General features: G+C 37.3%; 1 protein-coding gene across 3 annotated transcripts in view; it reads left to right on the plus strand.

The window, feature by feature from the left end:
- NCAM2 (neural cell adhesion molecule 2) overlaps positions 1 to 26,816 on the plus strand; it is a 301,945-nt gene that overhangs the window by 232,104 nt on the left and 43,025 nt on the right. For all 3 annotated transcript variants that reach the window (XM_060770486.2, XM_060770485.2, XM_060770484.2), the window contains exons 13-15: positions 11,840 to 11,959; positions 15,218 to 15,339; positions 21,110 to 21,290. In XM_060770486.2, the coding sequence (XP_060626469.2) occupies positions 11,840 to 11,959; positions 15,218 to 15,339; positions 21,110 to 21,290 (423 nt within the window). The remainder of the gene's footprint in view (positions 1 to 11,839; positions 11,960 to 15,217; positions 15,340 to 21,109; positions 21,291 to 26,816) is intronic.

Genomic DNA, 26,816 nt, shown 5'->3' on the forward strand with positions numbered 1-26,816 from the left:
TCCTGAGTCTCAAGTTTTGGGTTTCACAATTTTGAAAATTGATTTTAGTATTAAAAATAAGGTTAGCTATTCAAAAGGAGCTATAGTTTGGTAAGTTCATATTCATTCTCTCATGCAGTCTAAGAGATCTCCTAACACAACATACTTATTCCCTGCTGGCATTTATCACACCTCCCACTGAGGGGCTATGGCAGTCTTTTATGCTATAAGTTTCTAACCTTCATTTTCTCACCAGCTACTCGTATTTGATAGAATAACACACATTCTTCTCCATCTAGCACTTTCACTGACAAGCAAGTTAAGGTTACGTTTGGTTGTTCTTGCCTCTCTGAAGAACAGTTTTATGTTTAACTTGGTAACAGTTTGTTATCTTCTTTGTGGGTACTACTTGCATTTTTTGGAAATAGAACAATAAAAGTAGTTAGAAATATCAAAAGTGGGGGAAGTTGCCTATGAAAAATTAGCTTTTTCTAGTGGTTCCCAAACTTTGTCCTTCTATGTATATCAGACTTCAACTCCCAGAAGTCCTAGTCAGCAATGTTGGTAGATGAAGTCAAAAAACAATTTTAGGGAGCCAGAGTTTTAAAACCACTGCTCTGGTCAGTTATTTCTCACTAATAAAGGGTGAAAACTTAATTATGTTTGCATAAAGGATGAAAACTTAATTATGCTTCTGTAAATCTCTGTTTGGAATTTGGAGGTACTTTATCGTATTTTCAAAATTAAACTTATGGGTTAGATTATTTCTTAATGTTCTGCTTTTCTTCTTGAATTTTGCCCGCAAAATGTGTATCTCCATTTTCCTGCAGCTTTTAGGTTTTCTTCTGTTTATCCATGCTTTACATTCAGGTTATTTTTAAAATTACAATGATATTGCCACAAACAACAAATAATACAGTTTAATTTTGTAGTTGTCTCAATATTCTTTCCATGAGTTTTTTTGTCAGTCTTCAGGAATTTATGTGAATATTTCTATAAGTTTGATCATATCAAGAATGGATTGTTACTTAATTTGACTAATAAGCATGTATAAAGCAGATGAAATACCGATATATTTACAGAACTGAAAGCTGCTTGTACCATTTCCTATCATCACTTTGTACTAATTAAATCAGGATTCAGGAACTGTGGAGCACAGATCAAGGCAAACACACAGAATAGTGAAATTATATATTAGGCCTGGGTAACAACGGAAAAATTTGTTTCTAAAATCGATTCGTTTTTTGGGGGTTTTTGCGTTTCGATATTTAAAATAATTACAAAATTTTCCTTTTAAAAAGTTCGATATTTACGAAATTTTGTAAATGGTAAAAAAATAACGAATTGATTTCCGAAACAATAATGAATCGATTCGTTAATGGCAGACGCGACCACGAAATACGCTAAAAAACCTCCAAAAACTTCTGAAGCTTCCCTCTCCCTCTGTTGTTGACTGTTGGTGTGATATTATAATTTTTTTTCACTAATTAAACCATAAAACTGGCCCAGACATGCGGAAATAATAACGAAACGACCTCAGAACAATAACAAAACGAATACAATAATGAAATACGAAGCATTTACAAAACATCTTTAAAAATTCGTTTTTTTAAAAAATAGCTCCAGAATGGTTCGTTATCGCTTCGTAATCAACAAAATTAACGAATTATTAACGAATTATGAATTAACGAAACGAAACCGCCCAGCCCTATTATATATGTAATAAAATAGCTACCTCATAATGTTCAGGACGATGTGTGCTGTATCTGTCAATCATCCCACCTCCACTATACTTCCCTCCATTCCTGGGCCATTTATCTCAACTTAGAGGAGAAATGAAATGATAACTGTGCATCAAGATCCTTCAGCTTCCTACCCTGAGCCTCATAATCCTTTGCAATGTCCTGAAAAACACATTTTGTAGTGTCATTGATTCCCACATAGACCAAACTGTGGGTTTGATTAGTCTTGTCAACCTCTCTGTTGCATCATGGATTTTTGCTTCAGGAGGAGAGCACACACTGTTTCTTTTCCATTATCCAGAAGTCCCTAGCACCATCCTCTGAGGATTGCCAGGGGATGTTCCATGTGCATAGTCTTCCACGGTCATCACCTGCACGTAACTGCTGTTTTCTTTGTGGTTCCTCATCATCATTAATAAAAATGAACACTTTGAACAAATTGTTATTGTTGTTGTTCAGTTGTCTCCGACTCTTCGTGACCTCATGGACCAGCCCACGCCAGAGCTCCCTGTCGGCCGTCACCACCCCCAGCTCCTTCAAGGTCAGTCCAGTCACTTCAAGGATGCCATCCATCCTTGCCCTTAGTCGGCCCCTCTTCCTTTTCCCTTCCACTTTCCCCAGCATAATTGTCTTCTCTAGGCTTTGCTGTCTCCTCATGATGTGGCCAAAGTACTTCAACTTTGTCTCTAGTATCCTTCCCTCCAGTGAGCAGTCGGGCTTTATATCCTGGAGGATGGACTGGTTGGATCTTCTCACAGTCCAAGGCACTCTCAGAACTTTCCTTCAACACCACAGCTCAAAAGCATCTATCTTCCTTCGCTCAGCTTTCCCTAAGGTCCAGCTCTCACATCCGTAGGTTACTACAGGGAATACCATGGCTTTGACTAGGCGGACCTTTGTTGCCAGTGTGATGTCTCTACTCTTTACTATTTTATCGGGATTGGACATTGCTCTCCTCCCAAGAAGTAAGTGGCTTCTAATTTCCTGGCCACAGTCTGCATCTGCAGTAATCTTTGCACCTAGAAATACAAAGTCTGTCACGGCCTCCACATTTTCTCCCTCTATTTTCCAGTTGTCAATCATTCTTGTTGCCATAATCTTGGGGTTTTTTTATGTTTAGCTGCAATCCAGCTTTTGTGCTTTCTTCTTTCACCTTGATTAGAAGGCTCCTCAGCTCCTCCTCGCTTTCGGCCATCAGAGTGGTGTCATCTGCATATCTGAGGTTGTTAATGTTTCTTCCAGCAATTTTCACCCCAGCTTTGCATTCATCAAGCCCCGCACATCACATGATGTGCTCTGCATACACGTTAAAAAGGTTGGGTGAGAGTATGCAGTCTTGCCGTACGCCTTTCCCAATCTTGAACCAGTCTGTTGTTCCGTGGTCAGTTCTTACTGTTGCTACTTGGTCCTTGTACAGATTCCTCAGGAGAGAGACAAGGTGGTTTGGTATGCCCATCCCACCAAGAACTTGCCACAATTTATTATGATCCACACAGTCAAAGGCTTTAGAATAGTCAATGAAGCAGAAGTAGATGTTTTTCTGAAACTCCCTGCCTTTCTCCATTCTCCAGCGGATATTGGCAATCTGGTCTCTCGTTCCTCTGCCTTTTCTAAACCCAGTTTGAACATCTGGCAACTCTCGCTCCATGTATTGCTGGAGTCTTCCTTGCAGGATCTTGAGCATTACCTTACTGGCATGAGACATAAGGGCCACTGTACGGAAGTTTGAGTAGTCTTTCGCATTTCTCTTTTTTGGTATGGGGATATAAGTTGGTTTTTTCCAGTCTGATGGCCATTCTTGTGTTTTCTATATTTGCTGGCATATGGCATGCATCACCTTGACAGCATCATCTTTGAAGATTTTAAACAGTTCAGCTGGGGTCCCGTTGTCTCCTGCTGCCTTGTTGTTAGCAATTCTTCTTAAGGCCCATTCAACCTCACTCCTCAGGATGTCTGGTTCTAATTCATTCACCACACCATCAAAACTATCCTCGATATTATTATCCTTCTTATACAGATCTTCTGTATAGTCTCGCCACCTTCTCTTGATCTTTTCAGCTTCTGTTAGGTCCCAGCCATCTTTGTTTCTTATCATACCAAATTTTGCCTGAAATTTACCTCCAATGTTTCTAATTTTCTGGAAGAGGTCTCTTGTCCTTCCTATTCTGTTGTCTTCTTCCACTTCCATGCATTGCTTATTTAAAAATAGTTCCTTATCTCTTCTGGCTAACCTCTGGAATTGCGCATTTAACTGGGCATATCTCCCCTTATCACTGCTTCCTTTTGCTTTCCTCCTTTCTTGGGCTACTTCCAGTGTCTCAGCAGACAACCATTTTGCCTTCTTGGTTTTCTTTTTCTTTGGGACGTATTTGTTGCCACCTCCTGAACAATGTCGTGGACTTCTGTCCATAGTTCTTCTGGGACTCTGTTTACTAAATCTAGTCCTTCAAATCTGTTGCAATTATGTAATTCTAAATTACATAATTGAACCAATTATGTAATTCTAAATTCACGTGGATGAGCCACAGTCCTTCTACTTCTTTGTGTCACATTCCATCAAATGTCTACACCCTGTATTTGGGCACAGACCTCCTCCACAGAGATATCTTCCATGTGTTTCTGATGCAGGATAGTCTGTCTTTTTCTGTGTAAGAAACCCCTCTGGGTCTCAAATTGCTGGATTTTCTCTTCCAAGAGGGCTACTAACTTGCACCTACTGTATATATAGCTACCAATATTCTCATACAAGAACTCCTACAGCAACTCCCTTGCCACATTCAGTAACTCTGGCAATAGAAAAAAAAAACTCTGGGTCTCCCATTCAAAACACCTATGTTAAACATCCATACAAAACACCCCTGAAGACTACTGAGAGCTCCTGGAACTGAGTCTGCAGCTATATTAACAGCTAGTGGCTGCTAGTGTCTTCCCAACTACATATCTGACTCACTTTCTCTTAGTAGATGCCCCTGAGACGATATGCCCAGGTAGAGCTCAGGGTCTACTCTCAATAGAACAATAGAACCATACTGACCCTTCAAGCTCACACAAACAATCAGTCCTTAAGCTCACCAGAACACAAGAAAACAACAGAACCCTAACAAGCATGCAAGCAATGAAACCTTCATACACACAAGCACAAACAGCCTTACACCAAAAGACACAACAGCCTTAACCCAACAAATACTCTGCAGGTCTGTGCAGGTTTAACTGAACAGACAGAAGCTTACCTTATGCTGTCTCTTCACAATCATGCAAAACACCCATGTTGACTTTGTCTGCTCACCAACATCCCATATTCTGAGCTTCAGAGATTGTGGTTGTAGCCATGTGCATGTGGACATTCGCACAAACATACTTGCAAAACACCACCAAACTGTCACTTATGCTGCCACTGCATTATTACTGTGATGTTGTGAGTTGCTGAAAGCCTTTGACAGTACATTATTACTGTTATTGTGACTGCAATTGACGTTGCTGTTGATTGAATAGGAGGAGTAAACCAAGTCAGCAGTCTATGAAAGTCTAAATTGCATTATAACCCAGGTTAAACCAGGTTAAAGGGGGGGGGGTGGCTAAATGGCAGGATGAATAGGGTTAAAGTCTGCAAAACTTGTGTTTAAAAGTTTCCCTTTAAGCCTGGTTCTTTCTGAGAAACACATGTTTTTCCATGCCTGTGTATTCCTGCAGGCCTGGAAGAAACGTGTTTTCCTTCCCTCCCCTCCTGCCCCCCCCCCCCCCAATTCCTCCTCAACTTACAGGATGAAGGCTTTCATGCAGGCTGGCAGTCCATGCCTTTGTTCCTCCTCCTTGGAAGTTCCAACAGAGAGCCTTGAAAGAGAAATCCCTCCCTCACCTATCCAAGGCCCTCTTTTGGCTCTTTCAAAGGAGGGAGGGATGGAGGCAGGAAGTCTTCAGGGCTTGTCCAGTCTTCTCCCAGTAAATGTAGGGGGAAATGGAAGGCAGGGAGAGGGAGGCATGCACATTCAATAACTTCCCTTTAGCATGCACACCAAGTTAAAAGTGTGTTTTTTAAATGTTTCATGCTTTTGGACCTATGGTGGAGATAGACAACAACACATAGATTCTTATTATATCTAAACAACATTTAATTATACATTAGAGTAAATTCACCATGTTAGTAGAAATATAATTTGAGTTACCACATATTTTGTGCCAACTGGCTGTCTCCCAATCTTTAAAAAAGATATGTTGGGATATACAGTGAAAACACCGGTACTGGTTATGTTAATATATTTGAAGTTATTGGAGATTTATTGCATGAAATTTGTGCAGTGTTAGAACTTTTAATACTGTGTTTGTATTTGCTTCTGTAGTTTTATATTCTGAATTATGTATGACACACATTTTCATGTCCTTCCATATTTGATTTCTAGAAGTTTTTTTTTTAAAAAAAAACCTAAAAAATACTAAGCAAGTTTTGAATCTTCATTGGCTGATTTTAAATGTAATGCAGGCTATATTCCCATGCATTGTGTTGAAAACATATCATAGGGTCAGACTACATATTCAGCTACTTTGACATTACCTTAAGGTCAAGCAAACAACACTACAGACTATTTTATGTGGTTTATATACTATGGATACTTTGAGGAAATACAATTTTAACTATCTGAAATTGGTGTATACCTGGAAATGTCCTGCCCAACTACTCAGGCAGGGGGGTTGTAGTGATGTGTGCTCTCCCTCACATCATCTTCTTGGGGCTTCTTCTCACCAGGAGCTTGTAGAGCCAAGAGAACTTTGTGTGTCCAGTGTCTGCTGGCTTATCAGGAGTGGGTCCTGCCCCTCCCCCTGATTGGCCTTGGATCCATCGGCAGCCAATTTAAGCCTGGGCTAGGCCACTTGCCAGCCAGTGTTTTTCCAGATTGTGCCAGCTCACCCACCCTTCAATTCTGTTAACCTTGTGTTTGTTGCATTGTCAGAATTATGTTATTTGTCATAACTTGCTGGCTTGTGTTTGGTAATGGGCCCTGGATCTGGTTGGTGTAACTCCCCCCTCCCCATTTTGGAAGTGGGTGGTGTCCAATGGCTTACCAGGGTGTGACTGTACCGGTGCCCTGGCATGGAACCAGTTGGTAAACAGTTGCACCTCTGGGCATGTTTAGTGGTGTCAATCAGCAGCAGGCTGTCTGATTCCTGATCAAAGACCAATGCATGGCTGCCAACCCTGTTATCATTTGTAACCAATAAACAAGTTGTGGCCTTTTGTTATCCCAACACTGTGTGTTTGTCTTGTCTGGCAGGAGGGAGAGGTCATCCCTGCCTGCGTAACATTATAGGGGTTTATATTCTTATACTACATTGAAACTGTGTGGTGCTAAATTTTGCCTTGATTTATTATCACATGTAATATTAAATAGAATCTGTATAATTGAAAAGCTTTAAAGAATTAGAAACATCAGAAATAAAATGTATATTCCCAAAAGAACTCATAAAAATAAAAAAGTTATTTCTAATGGCTTTGTAGAAACAACATTTGATGATTCATTGTAATGAATAATCTCATTTTCTACACTCAGAAGCTAAATTTCCGAGAACAGATGTAAATTTTTAAAAATTAATGCTGGTCACATTAGTGTGTTTAATTATAGCTGCAGTATCTCTCCCCCCCCTTTTTTTTTAATACTGGAAGGTTGAAATCTAAACCATACAATAGCAGAAGAAACCAAACATGTTATTTAAATTTTATTAGTAAAAGTCCAGCCTACATGGTTTTTCATTTCAGAATGTAAGTGTACAATAAGTCTCGCCCAATATTAAATATGTAAAAAGTAGCCTGGGTCATTGTGTTATTTTGAAGAACTTCCATACTTCCTATAGATATCAGAAATATGCATTAAAATATATTGATTCAATAAAGTAAATGAAAAAAAAACCAATTAGAATAATTACTGGGATCCTAGCATTTTAAAATTATTAAAGGGACTCTTACTCCCTTACTCACCAATGAAATATGGCAAGAAAAGGTGAATTTTTAAAGTAAACGTATTGGCTTACTTTTGTTTCTTATCCTGATAGTAAATATTTATTTTGTTCTTTAGATCAGAAAATATGATTTGACATTTAAGGAAAGAACAAAATTGTGGTATAAATGACAACCATTTTTCAACTTCATTAGTGAAATAGTTCTGGAAAGAGGGGCTCAATATGGATCTAAGGCTGCAGAGAACTCAGCAGGGCCATGTGGAATCTAGATTTGATTTCTTTCTCTTAATGTTTTCCTTGCCTTGATAGTCCTGTTGCTAAAGTGAAACTGAAAGGCTTTTATTCTTATTAATTGTATCTTTGTCTCCTATATTCTGTATCTGTGCAGATGCATTGTCAGAAATCCCTAGAGCTAAATATGTCTCGCAGAAACCTTATCTCCCTTTCCCATGCATACCCCTGATCCTGAAACTCTTCCCTTTTTTTCATTCACCCCATTTGTGTTTTTGCAGGGAACTTGCTCTTCAGAACATTACAAGTTTTATGATAAATTATGCATTATTTTTGTTGCTCTTCATTTTGTTTCCTTTTTTCCATTTCATTTATTTCATTTCCCCCCTCTTTGAAGACTTGAACATGGTCAGAAAATTTCTCAATCTGAAAGTCACTCCCATGGCCTTCTCTATATGAAAGACAGCTGCCAGCCCCATCACACATCTTAAGGGCCTTCTTTGGGAAGCCCCAGACAAGTTCCTATACATAGCTTCAGTGGGCATTTTCTGCAATAATATGCATATGGAGCAAATCTCAGGTGCTCCTTTGTTTTCAGATCCTCAGCACTCAGTCTCATCCTTCTATATCTTATTTGGTACTGAGGACTCCTGTTCGTTAAACTGCCTATTGCATGGACTCCCATCAAAAAGCTGAAAAATTGTGAAGAAAAATAAGAATTCAATAAGCAGATTACCTGATGTTGAACACAAAGTACTGTATATTGCTTCACACTCCTCCAAATGACATGCCATGTCATTAAATTGTTATTTTTTGTCTTCTCAAAGTTTAAGGATATCTGGGATTATAACTAGGAGATGCTTTATGATGATTTACAAACATTAGGTTACTTGTAAAAATGAGCAACCTAAGTTCCTAAGAAAAAGGTGGTGCCCTCAGTATTGGAACAGCCTCTGCTCTCAAAATTGGACAAGGCATTCAAAAGCATATTGTGACTTTTCCGGTCTCAATTCTACCAAGGATGCTTCAATGTCATACCACCTGAGGCCATCTATGGGAGTCCAAAATAGGCCATACACTTGTCAGTACCCTCTTACAGGTATCTTCGATGTAAGGCAAATATTCACTGTTGAGTTCTGTTTCCAAAGAGGAGATAATGGACAGGACTTTGGTTCTCACTAGGGGTTCAGATAGGATCCACAGTATCCCATGCCAGTTTTGGATGAGCTCCAAGGCAGAAGACTAAGAGATGTTCAGTTACTAGATCCTGTCTTCAAAGGTGAGATCATAGACAGGCCCTCCATTCATATTAAGAGTTCTTTGGAGCACTGTGTAGAAAGATAAATCCAAAAAATCGAATTTGAAACCTTATCACTATCTATGATTTTAAACTCATCTAGAAGACACCAGTCAAATAATCTACCATGATATTCCTCCTCTTCTACAAATTCAAGAATACCCAAGGGTCATTGTCAGGAGATGTGGTGTGAGCCTCCTTTTTCTTGATATCCCATTTGATATCATCTCTGCACTGGGATTGGCATGCTTATGTGTATCCTTGAGGGTAAATTCCTTATTGTTCAAATGAGGGAGCATGGTATCAAAGTCCTCCAATTCCATATACTTAAGATACAAGCAGGTCTTCATATGTATCTTCAATCTAACATGTCCTTAAAGGGTTATATTTGTAAGCAACTAGATACTTGTAAATAACTAGACACTGATACTTTACATGAATGAAATGTTTTGACCCTGTTTTGTATCTTGCTTTTGAAATGTGATTTTATTCCACCCTCATTACTGAAGAAGAAGCTCACTATAAGTAACTCTGTGGCTTGAGCTTTTACTTCTAAGGTCAGAGCACCTGCTTCAAAGAAGGACTTAGGTGGGGGGTGAAGCTTCTGTCATTTTTTCCTGCATCATTCTGAGTTTTATAGTTGATTTAATTGAAAGTAAAATGCACGGCTTAATTATCTTATCATTTATGGATTGCCTTTTAGCATACAGTTTGAAATATCTTTATTATGAAAGAGCAAACTGACATTTTAGCTGTTTTGTGACATTTTAACCAGATGTCTAATTCACAATTTATTAATTGAATTGTTATTTGAGTATTTCACACAGATGTAACTGGGTCAGTAAGACATTTCCTGCATAAAATCAATATAGTGATTTCCTAGAAAGAAATATTTTTGTCCTTTGCTTGCCAACAGTACTTCATATTTGGGAACATTTTTTTAAAGAAAAAGGCAGAAACATTTATTTTCATAATCATTTGAATATAATTTTTACAATAATCAAAGGGATGCTGGAAAAAATATGTGGTACACAGCATGATAAATGTTTTGGAGAACTTTTCTTGTGAAAGGACAGCTAGATCAATCACACAGTAATATTAGTGGTATTTTTATATCCACTTTTCAATCATTTGGCAAGATATGTGACTCAGCTTCAGTCAGTAGACTTTTATTAGCATTTGTGTTATTCCTTTTTATGACTATTCAAAAGTGAAACTTTGACCAAACTGTCTCTTGAATTTTCAAACTTCATAAGAGTATGTCCTCATAGTTAGATCAGTCTACATGGAAGCCACATTTCTATCTCAGCTTGCAGAGTGGGTGGGTAGGAACTATATACTTACTATACTTATACTATCTAGTCATAGAATTTATATCTGTATATACATTTTCTATAACTTTTACTGATTGATTAAGTGCGATATCATGTTTGCATAATTGGGCATCTCTTGGCTTCTGTATTCTCTTACAGTTCTCTTCTCTAATGACATCTCTAAGTCATTTATTCCAATCTATTTAAGCAAACTTGCTTAACCTGATTGCTTTTATCCTTCAAAAAAGGATTACCTGATATCTAAAATGTGTTGTCTGTCTGGGCTGGTATTCCATGTTATTATTGGGGTTAAACTTCCATTTCAGGTTGTTCTTTATTCCTGCAAACTGCGTGTCCAGAAACTAATACCAATCAGAAAAACTGGATTACTAGTTCAAATAATTGGGGTAGGGAACCAGTCTGGATTGGGAGCACATTCCAAATTGGCATTCTGCAGATGTTCCTCTGAGTAAAACTATCTGTCACTGAGATAAGAAACTTTAAATAAATGTATGCCTCACAAACAGTCAGAGTTGACAGAACAGAAAGTACTTGCTTCCTTTGCCATCTTGCCCTCTTCTCTTGATGAATGGGAATTAATTTGATATCTAATGTCATTACTCTGAAATTCCTTCAGTTATATCCATTATCAATGCTGTACTGAGAAAACATGGAAAGTTTTCTTCTTTATTGTAAACAGACGTACACATTTTTCCAGCACATTCACTATAAATTGAAAAGTTATAGGGAAAATATTTAGATGATTTTATGGTTTTACTTTTAATTCTCATTCTGAGGTATCAATGTGTATACAATTAAATACATATTCATGTATACACATACAAACACTGTATAAGTAACTATAAAAGAACACGTTTTACCATGTAACAAAACCAGACAAAATTCATTATGTTACTGTCGCAATATACTTGTGTAAGTGAATTACAATAATGTATAATCAACAGATCCATTTATGTAATTGTTTTAAGCTGTTTAATATTAAAGAGGAGCTATTTGCCCTTTCCTCTGCAGATCTTCATATGCTCCTAGCTTCTCTGGGAAACTAGAGAATCTGCTGGATCAGATTTTAAAGGAATTCAAGAAGGGAGAAAGAGAACCTCTGTTGTGCAAACAGAAGGCCACTAGCACAATATTGGATTTCAACCAAAGTCCTCTATTGCATGTAGAAGATGTTTACTGATATTTAGTTTCTCAGCATAAGTTTTATTTATGCTCATGAAATGAATGAAGCTGACATTTTACAAAGTGTTTTGCATATTTCTCACAACATGTCTATTTTTAGCTAAATTTTGCTCTTTTTCTTTTAGCAATGGTGCTTCTCAGCAGTCTAGAACCAAATACAACATATGAAATCAAGGTTGCTGCTGTAAATGGAAAAGGGCAAGGAGAATATAGCAAAATAGAAACATTTCAGACCCTACCCGTTCGTAAGTTATCTTATTGCTATTTTTATACACGTATACACACAGTTTCAAATTACTCATACTTTTTTGGGGGGGAGGGATACATATGAACTAGTGTTGTCATTGTTGTTTTAATGCTCCTCTTGATGTCTGTCAGTAGCTCTACAGAATGAAGAGAAATTATTCATTGATGGGTGCTCTAAAGAAGAATGTTATAGATTTTGTCATCTCATCTATAGTTTTGAGATCAATTTCTTCTGTAGGAGAACCTCAACATTCATTGACCGTTCAACTGATTTTGATGCACTTTTTAAATTATAAATACTTGTCCAGGAACAATTTATCAGATTCCACTATGAATCCTACTGAAAAAAAAATCACCTGATCTGGTAGGACTAACATATTCTAGATGTATTTACAACTTGTATAGAAGTTATGTAATACATTCTACACATTTTGCTTAGAAATCCAAAGGTTATTTAAGTCATTGCACATTTGAAGTGTCTGTCAATGTAACAATAAAACTATGTTATGGGACAACAGATTTTAGAAATAGGTTCAATAGCCAATGAAACATTCTGACCTCTGTTTTCAAGCAACCCATGTGTAGACTTCTTGTTTACGTTATGAAAAGGCAGATGTGGTTATCTGGGTTTTTTTTAATACTATCAAGAGGCAGATGTGATTATGATTTTTATGCATTGCAACAGCTTTTTACACAAAGGACTAGCACTATAAGGAGATGGACCATTTTCCGCAAGTCAGGAGAAATCACAAGGACAAGATTTGTTTTTGTTTTTTTCATGTCAGGAGTGACTTGAGAAACTGCAAGTCACTTCTGGTGGGGAAGAATTGGCCGCCTGCAAAAGGACATTGCCCAGGGGACACCCAGATGTTTTGATGTTTTACCATCCTTTAGGAGGCTTCTCTCATGTTCCCACATGGGGAGCTGGAGCTGACAGAGGGAACAACTCACTCTCACATGCTATTTGCCCCATACCTTATTTGGAGGGATCCGATGGCATCTGTATAGGGTAGCTTTCCTGGCATGGCCCTGTATTTTTTCATTACCCTCCATATCTGCCACTTCTCTTTATAGTACCATTGGTCCTATATATGGAGATGCAAATGTCCATCATTAAATGGAAAAAAATAAATTGCATTATCATTATCATTATTACTTTTATTCATACCTTGCCTTTCTCCCCATGGGGATTCAAGATGGCTAACAATACCACACTTCAGTCTATTTTTTTTAAAAAAAACACAATATTAAAGTGTGGTAAAAACAGATTAAAATGTAATAACTTCATTTTAAATCTGTCCTGAGTCCCACCAGAGAGATAGGGTGGAATATAAATAAAAAGTTATTATTATTATTATTATTATTATTATTATTAAAATAGCATTTAAAGCTCACAGTCCCCATCCCCTCCAAACAATCCCACCTACAACCTTTCCAAAGCCTGCCCCTTATCCTTCCCTAAATATCTACTGGTAGGAGAAGGCCTTTACCTGCCTGCCGAAGACCAGCAGAGATAGGGCCATCCTGGTCTCTTTTGGGAGGGAGTAGCCACCGCAAAGGCCCTCCCCCTGTTCCCACCAAATGTGTTTGAGTGGGTGGGGGACAGATAGAAGGCCTTCCCCAGTAGATCGTAGATGTCTACAAAATTCATAAAAAGAGATACAGTCCTTTAGATAACCTGGGCAGATGTCATATAGGGCTTTGCATGTCAAAGCCAGGGCTTTGAATTGTGTCTGGAAACATGTTGGTAGACAGTGGAGCTGTTGCAACAAAGAAGTTATACAGACACCAATTTAGTACGGGAACCACTTCCTTGGAAGTAGGTGAAAGGGAGTGATAGAGTTAGGTGTTTGGTGAAACCAGTGGTTTCAGGTATACATTGAACAGTATGGAGGACAACACAGAGCCCTAAGAGACCCCACAGACTAGTGGCCAAGGAGTCAACTAGAAATCTCCCAGCACCACTTTTTGACAATGTCCCTCCAGGAAGGAATGGAACCACTGAAGAACAGTACCTTCAAGCACCATCTATGGTATCAAAAGCCTCTGAAAGGTCCAGGAGAACCAACAGGAACAGACTCCCCTTGCACAGTTCTCTGCGTAGGTCATCCACCAAAGACACCAAAGCTGTCTGTCTCATAATGAGGCCTGAAACCAGACTGAAATGAATCTAAATAATATCATATCCTTGTCCATGCATGGTCATGGTCAACTTTGGTCATAATGGTATGAGAAACGGATTCTTGAAGAACTCACTTTAATTCAAACAGTTTTGGTGAAATTTGTTTTCAAAATAATCATAGTATTAATTTTGACTGTCTGTGCATTATTTGCAACATCATTCTAAATGCTTGGAGCTAAACTCAATTGTTAGACCCAACTAAAGTCAATCCATGGAATCAATGAAACTTTAAAGCCATCTTAATTCCCATCATGGGATAAAGGTGGATAGAATTCAATAAATATATTTATTTATTGAATTCTATCCACCAAGTTCTTGTTGGATCATTTAGTCTATATAATTGGATTTGGTTTATGCTTTTGTAAGGCTTCTTCTCTTTGGCTAATGGATACCTTATCTCTTTAAATGCCCTGTCCCACTTACCCAGCAGGAAAGTTGTGTCTGCAGGTTGTCCTCCACCTGCCATCTTCCCTTCTGTAGCACACAAAAACATCAGCCAATCAGATAGAACCTCCTGGCTCTATCTGATTGATCATTCTAGGCAAGGCCTTTACTCAGGATTGCTCACTGGGTATTTAAGGCAGCCCAGAAGCTCCCCAGCTATGTCGCCTCCAAGAGCTTTCCACCGACCCTTAGTTCTTTGTTGCTGTTTGTCTGTATTACTTGTTGTTTTGACTGTATTATTCTTTGTCACAACTTGGGAGAGTTGGTATGGGCCCTGGATCTGGTTCTGGCTAGTTTGCCTTGTTTGAGGGATCATTCTTTTGGGCATCAGGTGTGTGGAGGCACAGGGAGCCCAGATGGTGTAAACAGGAGCCTGCACTATTTTTCTGTTGGCTTGTCATCAGAACACCAGGTAGGGTGTTCTGAGATCCAGGACCCATGTGTGTTTGCTAAACCTTTTTCAGTTGTAACCAATAAATTCAAGTTGTGGCCTTTGTTATGCCAACACTTATGTGTCTATATTTTGTGTTTGGGTCATGGGGGGGGGTCTTGCTTTACACATGCAAATACAATTTACATACATCATAGACTAATTGCATTATATTTTATCATCTTGACTTTTATCATATAGGTGAACCAAGCCCACCATCTATTCATGGCCAACCAGGCAGTGGGAAAAGTTTTAAACTTAGTATAATAAAACAAGATGATGGAGGAGCACCTATTCTGGAGTATATTGTAAAATACAGAAGTGTAAGTATACTATTAGTAATAAAATACATTGGGGGTTTTTTAAACATGCATAAGGTATTTTCCAGAATGTTTTATATTTGCTACATCAGACTAATATGTTAGCTCCCATGGAGCAATTATCTGCAGATAGAAAATTAAACTGTAATATCAGGACTTGTGTGGCAAATGGATATTTGAAATCTTCAAGTAGCATAAAACTGAGAGAGAAAAGAATCACTAAATGTATTCAGGAAGATTGTATTTTAATAGAATTCTGGGAGTCAGTACTTTTTAACTCAGCAGAACCTCTAATAAACACATTTAGAAATTCTTGGAATATGATCTACAATATTAACTGCTATGTGACTACAGGAATAAAACAGAATCTTTTTTCTTAAATAACATTTGCTTTGAATTTTTGCTTTTTTATTTACTTTTGGTGTCTTTATATGTTCTTTTTTGCCATTAGGAATGACAAGATCAGTTTAAAGGAAAATGACAAATAAAAATAATAGAAATGACATGCAATATCTATGAAGTGAGCAAGCATTGTGTAGTAGCTTCGATATTGAAGAGACCAGGTTTTTATTGTCCTCTTGATCATGGAAACCTGTTAAGTAAATACTCATTCTACCTCAACAAAATTTAATAGCAAATCACTTCTGAACAAATCTTGCCAAGAAAACCTGTGATAGCTTTTCCTTAGGGCACCATAATTTGGAAATACACACAATAACACTATATGGATAGGAGGGTAGGGGGAGAGAGAAAAAGAAATGTGGCAGCACCATTGACAAATGGGGCTTTTATGATATATTAAAATATAAAATATATTTATACATCTATGAGACAGAATGCATAAAGTTTAACCAAAACCTTGCATCTCTTTGGCAGGATTTTTGAACTTTGACAGGATTTTTGAACTAGGGACATTTTTAAAAATATATTTGAATAAATCATACTCATTGGAAAAAAGTTGTCCTGGCAATTAAGTCAATGGTCAAATTGCTGCACATTCTTTGCAATTTTTGAACAGTTTACAAGGAAAATTGTCCAGGAAAGATTTTTTTCTTCAGACTTTTTTTGTTGTAAAGTTGACGATATATTTATGTCTTCTGTTTTCTGCACAGAACTGTTTCTCCATAAAAGATTCTATGCATTTCTCAACCCCCAGAGTCCCAAAATGAAAACAAACAAAAAAGCCAAACTCAGACGGGGGGGGGGGGGGGGGGTAAAATATTTGTTCTTACATAAGAGAAAGAAATAAGATTGTCCATAGATGTTCTTTTTACAAAACATTCACAAATAGGGGTTATTGTTTGTTTCTAGAAATAAGGTGAGGATCATTTGTGAAAAGACAAATTTAGCTTATCCTAAATTTCTCTAGGTGCCCTCTTATCTCTGTGTGTCTCTCTGCTGATTTCTGGTTAATCTCCTCTTTTTAAATCTTTTAATGGTTGAGGGGTTTTTCAAAAGGCAAGGCTATTTTAAGCAATAATATTTTGCATTCATTTTTATATCTTTGTTGGCAAGATTTAGTGTATAAGGAATTTTCCATCTGCCATTGTGAATCTGGAGAGTTTCCTGTTATTCTAATCAAAACACCCTCTTAATGTCTAGCTTTCATTTATTTTCAATATAGGATTGGCCATGGCCCACTAATAAATCTTCCTTTTGTCTTTCTATTTTTGGGCTTCACAGCAATCACTGCTTTCTAAAATACATTATAAAACATTCAATAAAGGTGTTCACTAGCTTTTCAGAGACAGCAAAACAGCATGATGAATGTAGACTTGTTTTGTTTTTTGTCCTTGAAACATCTATCAAACAGCTATTCAGTACAAATAAGATATTCTCTTTTATCCATTATGTTATTTTAAAAGACACTGATATATTATATGTTACAAAATATATTTTTATAATACTTTGCCAAGGGCAATTAAACTATATTCAAATATTTGTGAATCTGCATAATACTTATGATACGAGGTATTTTCTTTCTGTTGGATCTTCTCAAAACATTAAATTAATGCAAGGCTGTCAAAAACGTTTTCTTGACTGAGACAAAGCAGCAAATTGTCTTTATCCCCAAAACCTACGTAAGTAAGCATAGAAAGCATAGGTAATTAAAAGAAAACAACTATTAAATTTTTTGCCATTTTTATTATACTTTAGGGTGCTATTTTTTAGAAATAAAAACAATGCCAATGTCATATAAGATATAGTTCATCCACAACTTTGAATTTTTAAATCAATTAAGCTGTTGCTCAGCTTTGATTAAGGCACCATCTACACTAAGCACTTCAGTTGGTGTAGATATGGATCAGTCCCACTGCAGCCAAATGTCACATAGTGCAGATTCTGGTAATGTGGGGAAAGTCCATCTTTATGCAGCTTGTCCCACATTAGTCAGAGTCAGAGGAAAGTCCAAAATCTGCCGCAGTTGGACTTTCCCCTGATTTAGTGCATGTGAGGATGGAACCAGACACAACTGTCCCCACTGTCATCTTGTACTTTCCAGGCCCAGGAGGCCCAGAAAATAGGATGGAGATTCCCTCCCATCCCTCATGTCATGGTAGTCTCCAGCTGTGGCATGGTCCTACCTGTTCTCCATTTCATACTGTAACATTGGCCACAGAAATAGGGAGTGCTGGGAAGGGAGAGAGAAATTATTCTTTCTCTCCCCCTCCTTTATCCTTCGGTGCCCTATCATCCTGGCTCACATCACAGCACATGATGGAAAACAGGTAGGATCCATGTCAGGACTGGAGACCACCATAACACAGATGGACACTATATACTAAAGATATATAATTATATTTCCCATTCCTTTCTAATTGTATTCAAATGGAGATTTGTGCACTATTCTGCTGCCTGGAACTATGTTTTTCATTCCATTTGAATAAAATATTCAAGTATTGTACTAAGCCTTTAAAAACGTAAACCTTTAAGATATCAGACAAATAGGGAAAGGAATTCCCTTTTTCCATGGAATTTAAAAATTGAGGTAGAGCAGAAAAGTAATTTAACTGTCAACTCTGTTCATGAACCATAACGCTTTTACCTCCCCTTTCACATAGCAGTTAAGTTAACCCCTGCCATAAACATTTGAACTTGCTACAGTTGCAACACAATAGTTGAAATGTTAAGCTGTGTTTGTGACGTACATTACAAAAAGGACAGCAGAAAAGAAATAGTTCCAAAAAGCCTCATGACTGAACAGAAGGCCAATCAGAGGGATGCATGTGTTGATCATCTGAAATGTCTTGAAAGGGAGCCAGAATTCTTCAGTCGCATGATCACAGGTGATGAAGCAAGATTTTTTAATATGACCTGGAGACCAAACACCAAAGTCAGAAGTGGCATACTGCAAACTCTCCATCCCAAGAAAGCAAAACGAGCAAATTAATCAATTCAGTGCTCATTTGGTTTTTTAACAGTCAGGGGATGGTCCACAAGGAATGTGTGCCTCCAAGACACAACCTTTTTATTAGGAAGTATTTCAAAGTTTAAGGAATAGAGTGGCACATATGTGACTAAGCATTGAACTCACTTGGATGCTGCACCACGACAACACCACATGACATATGGCAATCTCCATCAATGATTTCTTTTTGGCAAACAAAAAGCATTTCTATGGCTCCTGAGCCCCCCAAACCTATCAGATTTCAGTCCCTGTGACTTCTCCTTAATCCCCCAGTTCAAAAACCACCTGAAAGGGCACTACTTTGTTACTCTGGGTGAAATTTGGATGAAATCCAGAAGTAACCAATGAACTGAAACTTATTCCACGAGAAGCCTTCGAGCACTGTTATGAATAATGGGAACAACACTTCCATCACTGTGTAGCTGTGAAAGGAAACTATTCAGAAAGGGATACACTTGAATTGGATACAAAATAAAATTCATGGTTAAAAGAAAATCAGTCTTATTACTTTTCTGTAGTACCTTGATACACCAACACAGTATTGTGTTTGCAGAGGAAATAATATTCTATATTCTCTTTTCAATTATGTTGCCTATTTGCTTTATTTAATGGATATCAGGTAATATCCATATACCTATATAGTCTCTCCTTAAGTTGCCTGAAGAATGTGCAGTGAACTTACTGTTTGCCTTACAAAATTTGGCAAGTCAGTCTCTTACTTTCCTTTCTTGATGTCACACTAAATTCTTTTGTGATGTTTGGTTCTGTTGTGTTCCAATTACTTATTATTATCAATATGCCTTGTTGGGTGTATGAACAATTTCCTTCTAGAGTGTAGCACAGATTATTTCCATTTTTTCTTACTCTGTTTCTGTAAAGGATTTTTTTCCCTTGCGGTCTTGTTGATATTATTTGACAAAAATTTCCATCATATGCCCTGCTGCTTTTGCTACATTTCATCTTACTATTAATGCTACTTTGCTTCTTCTTAGATTTTCATTTCCTTTCCCTTTATTTTCCATTTTAGCTCATTCATCCAAAGTTTTCCAATGTTTACACATTCTATTTCTTTCTTTTTTTACACTCCGTAACTACCTCTAGTTCATGATTTCACATTCCATATCCATATTACATGTTATTCAGCTCTGGACTTTCCTTTCACATCTAAGCATATCAATACATGAACACCCTTTTGGTGTAAGTACAGTTGTTACTTTACTTCTGAACATTTCACTTTCCTCGTTATTTTTTCTTTCATTTTTGATTGTCTCATCATGGGTTTTTCCCTACAAAAGACATTCCCTAGTACCTTTAGTTTACTGATGTCAACTTCTGTGTATTACTCAAAATAATGAGCTTAAGTGCTTCTTCTGTTGTCTCTGAGAGATCATCCACCAGTATCTCCTCCCTCTTTCATTTTCAGCCCCCCGCCCCCAATACACACACCAACCACTATTGCTGCTATATAGCAGCTGCTTTTCAGCAAAAGTCTGTGTGACATAGGCAGTGCTACCATTAACACAGCGTCTTGCCCTTATAAAAACACACAATCCCACTGTCACAGGAAGCTCATCCCATGGTGGGAACTAAATCCAGGTATTAATTAAATTATGAAAAAGTTACTGTTATTTTATTAATGTAAAAATTACTTTCAACTACACTGTTTTCCTTCAATGATGTTATATTGGATTTAGGCCAAGGAATTACATTAAAGAAAGTAGCAAATCACCTCATTTGCATAGTACTGATATTGAGTTACTAAGACCATCTTAGTATTGTAAGAAACAGTAGACCATTGCTCAATGCACTTCTTAAGCATTGTAGTCAATGCAGTCTGGTCAATTGTGGAGTTTGTTTCCCTAAGGTACCCAATGTGCAGCAGGAAGAGGGGGGGGGGGTGTTACAAATTGCAGTACATTGTTGGCTATGTGTAGACTACTGTTTTTTGTCGATTGGATTGAATTGTTGCCAATGCTGTGCCCTGAGTCCCCATCGCGGTTGAGAAGGACGTACTGCAAATAAATATAATATAATATAATATAATATAATATAATATAATATAATATAATATAATCAAAGGAGTTGTAATGTGTCAAATCACTTTGGTACAGGGTTTGGCAAATTGCATTTTATTGCAAAAGAATGCATACTCTCAGCAGGTTAGGGTTTTTTTGTTTTAGTTTTTTATTCCTGTAAAATTTGTTCAGATGAATTTGGTACTTTTTGGAAACAAACTCAATTGCACCCCCTTTTTAGTAGGAAAGAACATACATTAGTTGCCTAATAATGTTAGTTGTGCCTCAGTTCCAAATGTATTCAGTTCAAGAACTTATTCTGTCATTTAAACCATTTGCATTTTTACAGAAAGATAAGGAAGACCGATGGCAAGAGAAAAAGGTCCAAGGCAATAAGGATCACATTGTCCTAGAGCATTTGCAGTGGACAGTGGGCTATGAAGTGCAAATTACTGCTACAAACAGGTTGGGATATTCAGAACCAACTTTATATGAATTCATCATGCCACCAAAGCCCAATATCATTACAGGTAAGTTAATTCTAAAATACTATCTCCAAGTGCTCTTATTGTTGGTGAGGCTCATAGGCATACTAAATATTCTAGAGAGCTTTAACATTCACTTTGTTCCCTTTAAACTTACTCCCTCTGACTAGTAGAATTCTTATGCATGAGGACTTCTATGAATTGTGTGTACTAACATAGGAGAAGCAATAAGTATTATGAAGAAAAGGGTTTATATTCAATCAGCTTCAGTCAGTTTTGCTGTACTAGTACATAGAAGAATCCTCTCTATGGTATAGTGTAAATCACTCTTGGAGAGTATCAATGAAGGAAATGGAAGTGCAATTGTTGAAAATGTGTATGATAATTCACAAATGCTGTAGAAAAGCATGGTACTAAGTATTTGCATGTTTACACATGTTGTCAGGTATGGTTTCTCCCATAGGTCTAGCTGCATTCTGAAGTTAGTATAACATAAGTTGTGTAGAATAAGATAGATAGTTGTTAGAAGTTCATCAAATAATAATGTTGCATTATTTGCCTTGGTGACAACAAAAAAGGTTTGCATCTATTTATTCAGTGTGATATTTTGTCAAAAGTCGCAGCTAGAGTGGTTGAAACATTTATGAGGTTATTCACAGTTCTAGTGGCTGAAACATTTATGAAGGCATTCAGAGCTCTAGTGGCTGAGATGTTTGTGAAGTTACTATTTAATAATAATTTTGTCATTATCACATGTTCATGAATTATTAAAATGAATTGTCAAATTTGAAAAAAAGGAATTGAATCCTAAACATGATCAAAATAAGATTTCAATGGGAACCATTTAAGAATTTATTCTATGTTGAATTCCATTCTGTACAGCTTAACTTCAACATATGTGGGTTACTGCAGTGAAAGAATATTTTAATAGTTTAGTGTTTGGTTCTCGGTATATTGTGCCAAGATTTTCCACATACAGCTAATATCATGTTTAGCCTGAAGAAGAGAAGGCTGAGAGGAGACATGATAGCCATGTATAAATATGTGAGAGAAAGTCATAGGGAGGAGGGAGCAAGCTTGTTTTCTGCTGCCCTGGGGACTAGGACACGAAACAAGGGCTTCAAACTACAAGAAAGGAGATTCCATCTGAACATTAGGAAGAACTTCCGGACTGTGAGAGCCATTCAGCAGTGGAACTCTCTGCCCCAGAGTGTGGTGGAGGCTCCTTCTTTGGAAGCCTTTAAACAGAGGCTGGATGGCCATCTGTTGGGGGTGCTTTGAATGCAATTTTCCTGCTTCTTGGCAGGGGGTTGGACTAGATGGCCCATGAGGTCTCTGCAAACTCAATGATTCTATGATTCCATCAGTCTAAAACAGTGGAAATACTTAATGGAAATCAGAGGCAGGTTCTAAATAACACAGTTTAGCACTGTCCACAAAAGTCACGAAGGTACTTTAATGTTGCTGTGTAGTAAAACTTGACAGTCTAGACCGGGGTATTAATTTAATAATATTGTTCATTTTAATCCCCCAAAGATAAGGTGAGGAATGTTGTAACTGAGGGTGTATTTGTGATGATTTGGAGGGAATTCACAAAAATTCAATGCTTTAATGTTTAAAAATATTAAAATTGACTGATTGATTCAGTTAATCATTCAGCCACAACATTGGCTTAATTATAAATTGAAAAATAAAATATATTAGTGAGAATATGAAAAATGTTATATGTTTGTTCAATGAGGAACAGATGTTTGATTTGGGGGGGGGGGGGAGGGTGGAGGCTACATGCTATTAGTGACTTATGAAGACATAAGCCCTATATATATCTGTCTAGTTTGGCTTTTTTTAACATTACGGAGGTGATAATTCTCCACTGATTGAACAATGTCCAAACTTTTCCCCAACACCAACTTTGAAGCTTCTGCAACCCTCACCAATAAGTCATTTACCAACCAGTAAACAGCAGGTCAGAAGCATATAAATTTGTTTCTGAATCATCATTCACAGCAGTGATGTTATCCTCTTGAACATCCTAATGAAGGTTTATGGGGTGCTTCTTATTTTGCTTCCAGTTCTAGAAACATAGCTAGTGCTTCTCCTAAACAGATTTATTGGGAAAAGGAGGTCTGCAGCAACTTAAAGGGAAGAAATAGGAGAGTCATCTTGTGTGAAGTTTATGATACTTTTACAGCCAAGATCACATCTACTAGGAATGTAATTGCCCCCTAAGTGTATTTTTCAAGGGTGCAATGAGTCTTTTGATACAGTTTCTTCCCTCCAGGCATGTAGCCGGGGGGGGGGGGGGGGGGGGCTCGGGGGGCTTCAGCCCCCCCTCCCCGAAATTTTCATGATGGTTCGCGAAAAGGCCTTATTGGTGCATTATTTAAACTGTTATGTTTATTCATATCATGATCTGATCACCATACTCAATATATCCCATATGCATGGGGGTATTGGGGTAATGATACAAAAGGTTTGCTAGGCTAGACCCTCTTTAACTCAGACTCAGCCCCCCCCCGAAACCCCCCCTGAAAAAAATTCAGCCCCCCCCCCCCCCCCCGAAACGAAATCCTGGCTACGGGCCTGCTTCCCTCTGTTAGAAAGTATTTCAAAAATGCAATTTTCAGGACATATTCTATATAAAATTTGAATGTTGTGTTTTTGTACAGAAAACCGTGTTGTACACATAGAAAATTATATGTCTGCAGAGAAATATTATTTCATGTTCACAAAATGTATTTTCCTGCAGGGAAAATTCTGTTTTCTATGCAAAAAAAAAAGGTGAAAATTTCAAGCAGATTAAGTCCTGAACTGCAAGGCTTTTCATCAGTCGAGGTTTATTCTTATTAGGGTTTTCCAGTACTTAAGAAATATTTTGATTGTTATTTGAATATTTCAGATATCATTTTTATCCTTACATAATATTTATTTATTTATTTATTTATTTACATCTTTTATATTCCGCCCTTCTCACCCCGCAGGGGACTCAGGGCGGATTACAGTGTACACATATATGGCAAACATTCAATGCCAATTTTTGACATACAAACTTATACAGACATACACAGAGGCTATTTAACTTTTTCTGGCCGGGGAACTGTCGCTTTCATCGTCCATCTGCGACACTGATGAAGCACTTCCACATTCCCGCATGCTTCCCTGCTGGAATGCTTTGTTGGAGTCTTCTTTATGGCCTCATAAATCAGTTAATTTAGCCTCCCCACGCTTTAAGGTGGTACCTTATTTTCCTATTTGACAGATGCAACTGTCTTTCAGGTTACAAAGGTCGACAACAGGCTACACACAATTGGTTGGAAACCCACTCCAACCCGGGCTGGTTTTGAACTCATGCCCTTTTGGTCAGAGTGATCTTAATGCAGCTGACACTCAGCCAGCTGCACCACAATCCCGGTACCAGGTAATATTCTGCCAGGTATAGGCAATGTGGTGACCATGGGTACCATTTTGTTCACAGAAACATATGTCAGAGTAAGACTCTCCGGTCTGGCACAGCGGACATGAGGTTTCCAAAACACACAGACTCAATTACAACACAGCATTCTTCTTCAGTTCCAAAATAATAAACTTTACTGGAAGCATCTATTTACAGGCAACTACATGTTGGTAAGGAAAGATGGCGACTGACAAAGTACAGGACTAAACACACAGACAAAGAAAACATCCTGCCCTTCTGACTTACCTGTCTTCTAACTGGTTGACTCCCTTTTGTTCTCCGGGCAAAAGAATTTCTGTTATCTCAGTCTCAAGGACTTTACTCTCACTGCCTCTAGTGACTACAATTCTAGTACACAGCTGAACACAACTGAATCAATCATTAAATCCATCTTGGAACACATATGAATACACATTATTAATACATTGAAAAACATACATATTATATTTGCAATTATCCTGACAATCCCCCTCTTTTTCAATGTGGTTCAATAACTCTAATACATACATGTGGTCTGCATTATTGTAACATCTTAACTCTTAACTTTCAACTTTAGTATTCACTTATTCTTACTCTTTAACTTCACTCTTCACTCTTAAACATTTGTCTACTATTCTTAACTTCTGTGCAATCTGATAACATTTCCATTACATATAATTACTTCTGTTTGTTTCTATTACATCTTAAACATATATAATAATTCTTTCTCCATGAATCTCTGCATTGCTTCATTGTAACTTTTATGCACACAATAATTTCTTCTCATTACATAACACATTCCTGCAATCTTATAATGTCTTAGTACATACAATCATATCTCCATACATTTCTGCATTTCTTTTACATATTAAATCCATATAATTACTGCTCTTCATTTCATAATGTATCTCTGTGATTCTATAATCTTTCCAATACACATATTTACTTCTCTTCATTACTTCTTATTACATATTATTTCTTAATACATATCATTCTTACATTTCTTCTTAATACACTATTTCTTCATTATAACTACTATACTTCATTACCTCAATACTTTAATTACCATTACATTTCATAATCATTTCATAATCATTGTAACTCTTTAAACTCTTTAAATTCCACCACATGTTTTAACTTCTTAGTCTCAATACATCAATACAACAATACAGGGGAAATAAATGCATCATAAAATCTTCGCAATACACATAGCAAAACTACAATACATAAAACACATTGCATTTTAGCAAAGGCACCTACGCTTTAGTTGAACACAGTTTCAAATACCTTGCATTACTACATTTTTGATACTCTAAACTAAATCAAAACAAATTCATTTCACTTCAGAACACTCTTGACCCTTGCTGATACTAGAAATCACTGTCGTCCCATGTCATATAGTCTTTCCCTACTGCAACTGTGTCTACGCCCCCGGTGGCCGAATTATGGAACTGCATGTATTTCACTGCATCTCTTTCACTCATGGCACTGACTTGCTTTGCAACTATTAACTCTTCAGGCTCCTGTTTAACTTGCACACTCTTTCTTTCAGGTGCTTTTGTCATTTTCCCCCTACTCTTTGGTGATTCTGCTTCTGACTTCTGTGACTTCTCTTTCCTTTGAATGTGCACCTTGTTCTACCTTCTCTTGCAGTTTCTGCTTCACTTCTGCACATGGCTTAACTGTTATCTCATCCTTTCTCTGTGTATGTGTTTCTGGCTCGTGTTTCTTCTTCACTTCTGTGCCTGTGGCAACACTCCTTTCCTTTCTATGTGTATCTGGCTCAATCTTTACCTCTTGTCTCTGCTTCTGCTCAATCTCTGCACCTGGTGCAACTGTTCTCTCCTCTCTCTTCATGGGCAAACCATGTAAATTATCTGTGTTAGTATGTATGTCTTTCTAGTCTCTCAGTCTTGGAAAATATGCCACTCTCGCTAATCTAACTGTTTGTGGTGAACTTAAAAATTTTAGACAATCTTTATTATAACCAATAAAACGCATCTCACGGAAACGATTGTTTCTGTTCCTCTCATTCACAGACAATAACACATTTGCAAAGTGTCCAAAAATTCTCATGTGTTTGAAACTTGGTGCATAACCATACAGTTTACGAAAAGGAATATCATCCAACACCTGAT

Source organism: Anolis sagrei, chromosome 3 (assembly GCF_037176765.1).
Source record: "Anolis sagrei isolate rAnoSag1 chromosome 3, rAnoSag1.mat, whole genome shotgun sequence".
In the NCBI taxonomy this organism is placed as follows: domain Eukaryota; kingdom Metazoa; phylum Chordata; class Lepidosauria; order Squamata; family Dactyloidae; genus Anolis; species Anolis sagrei.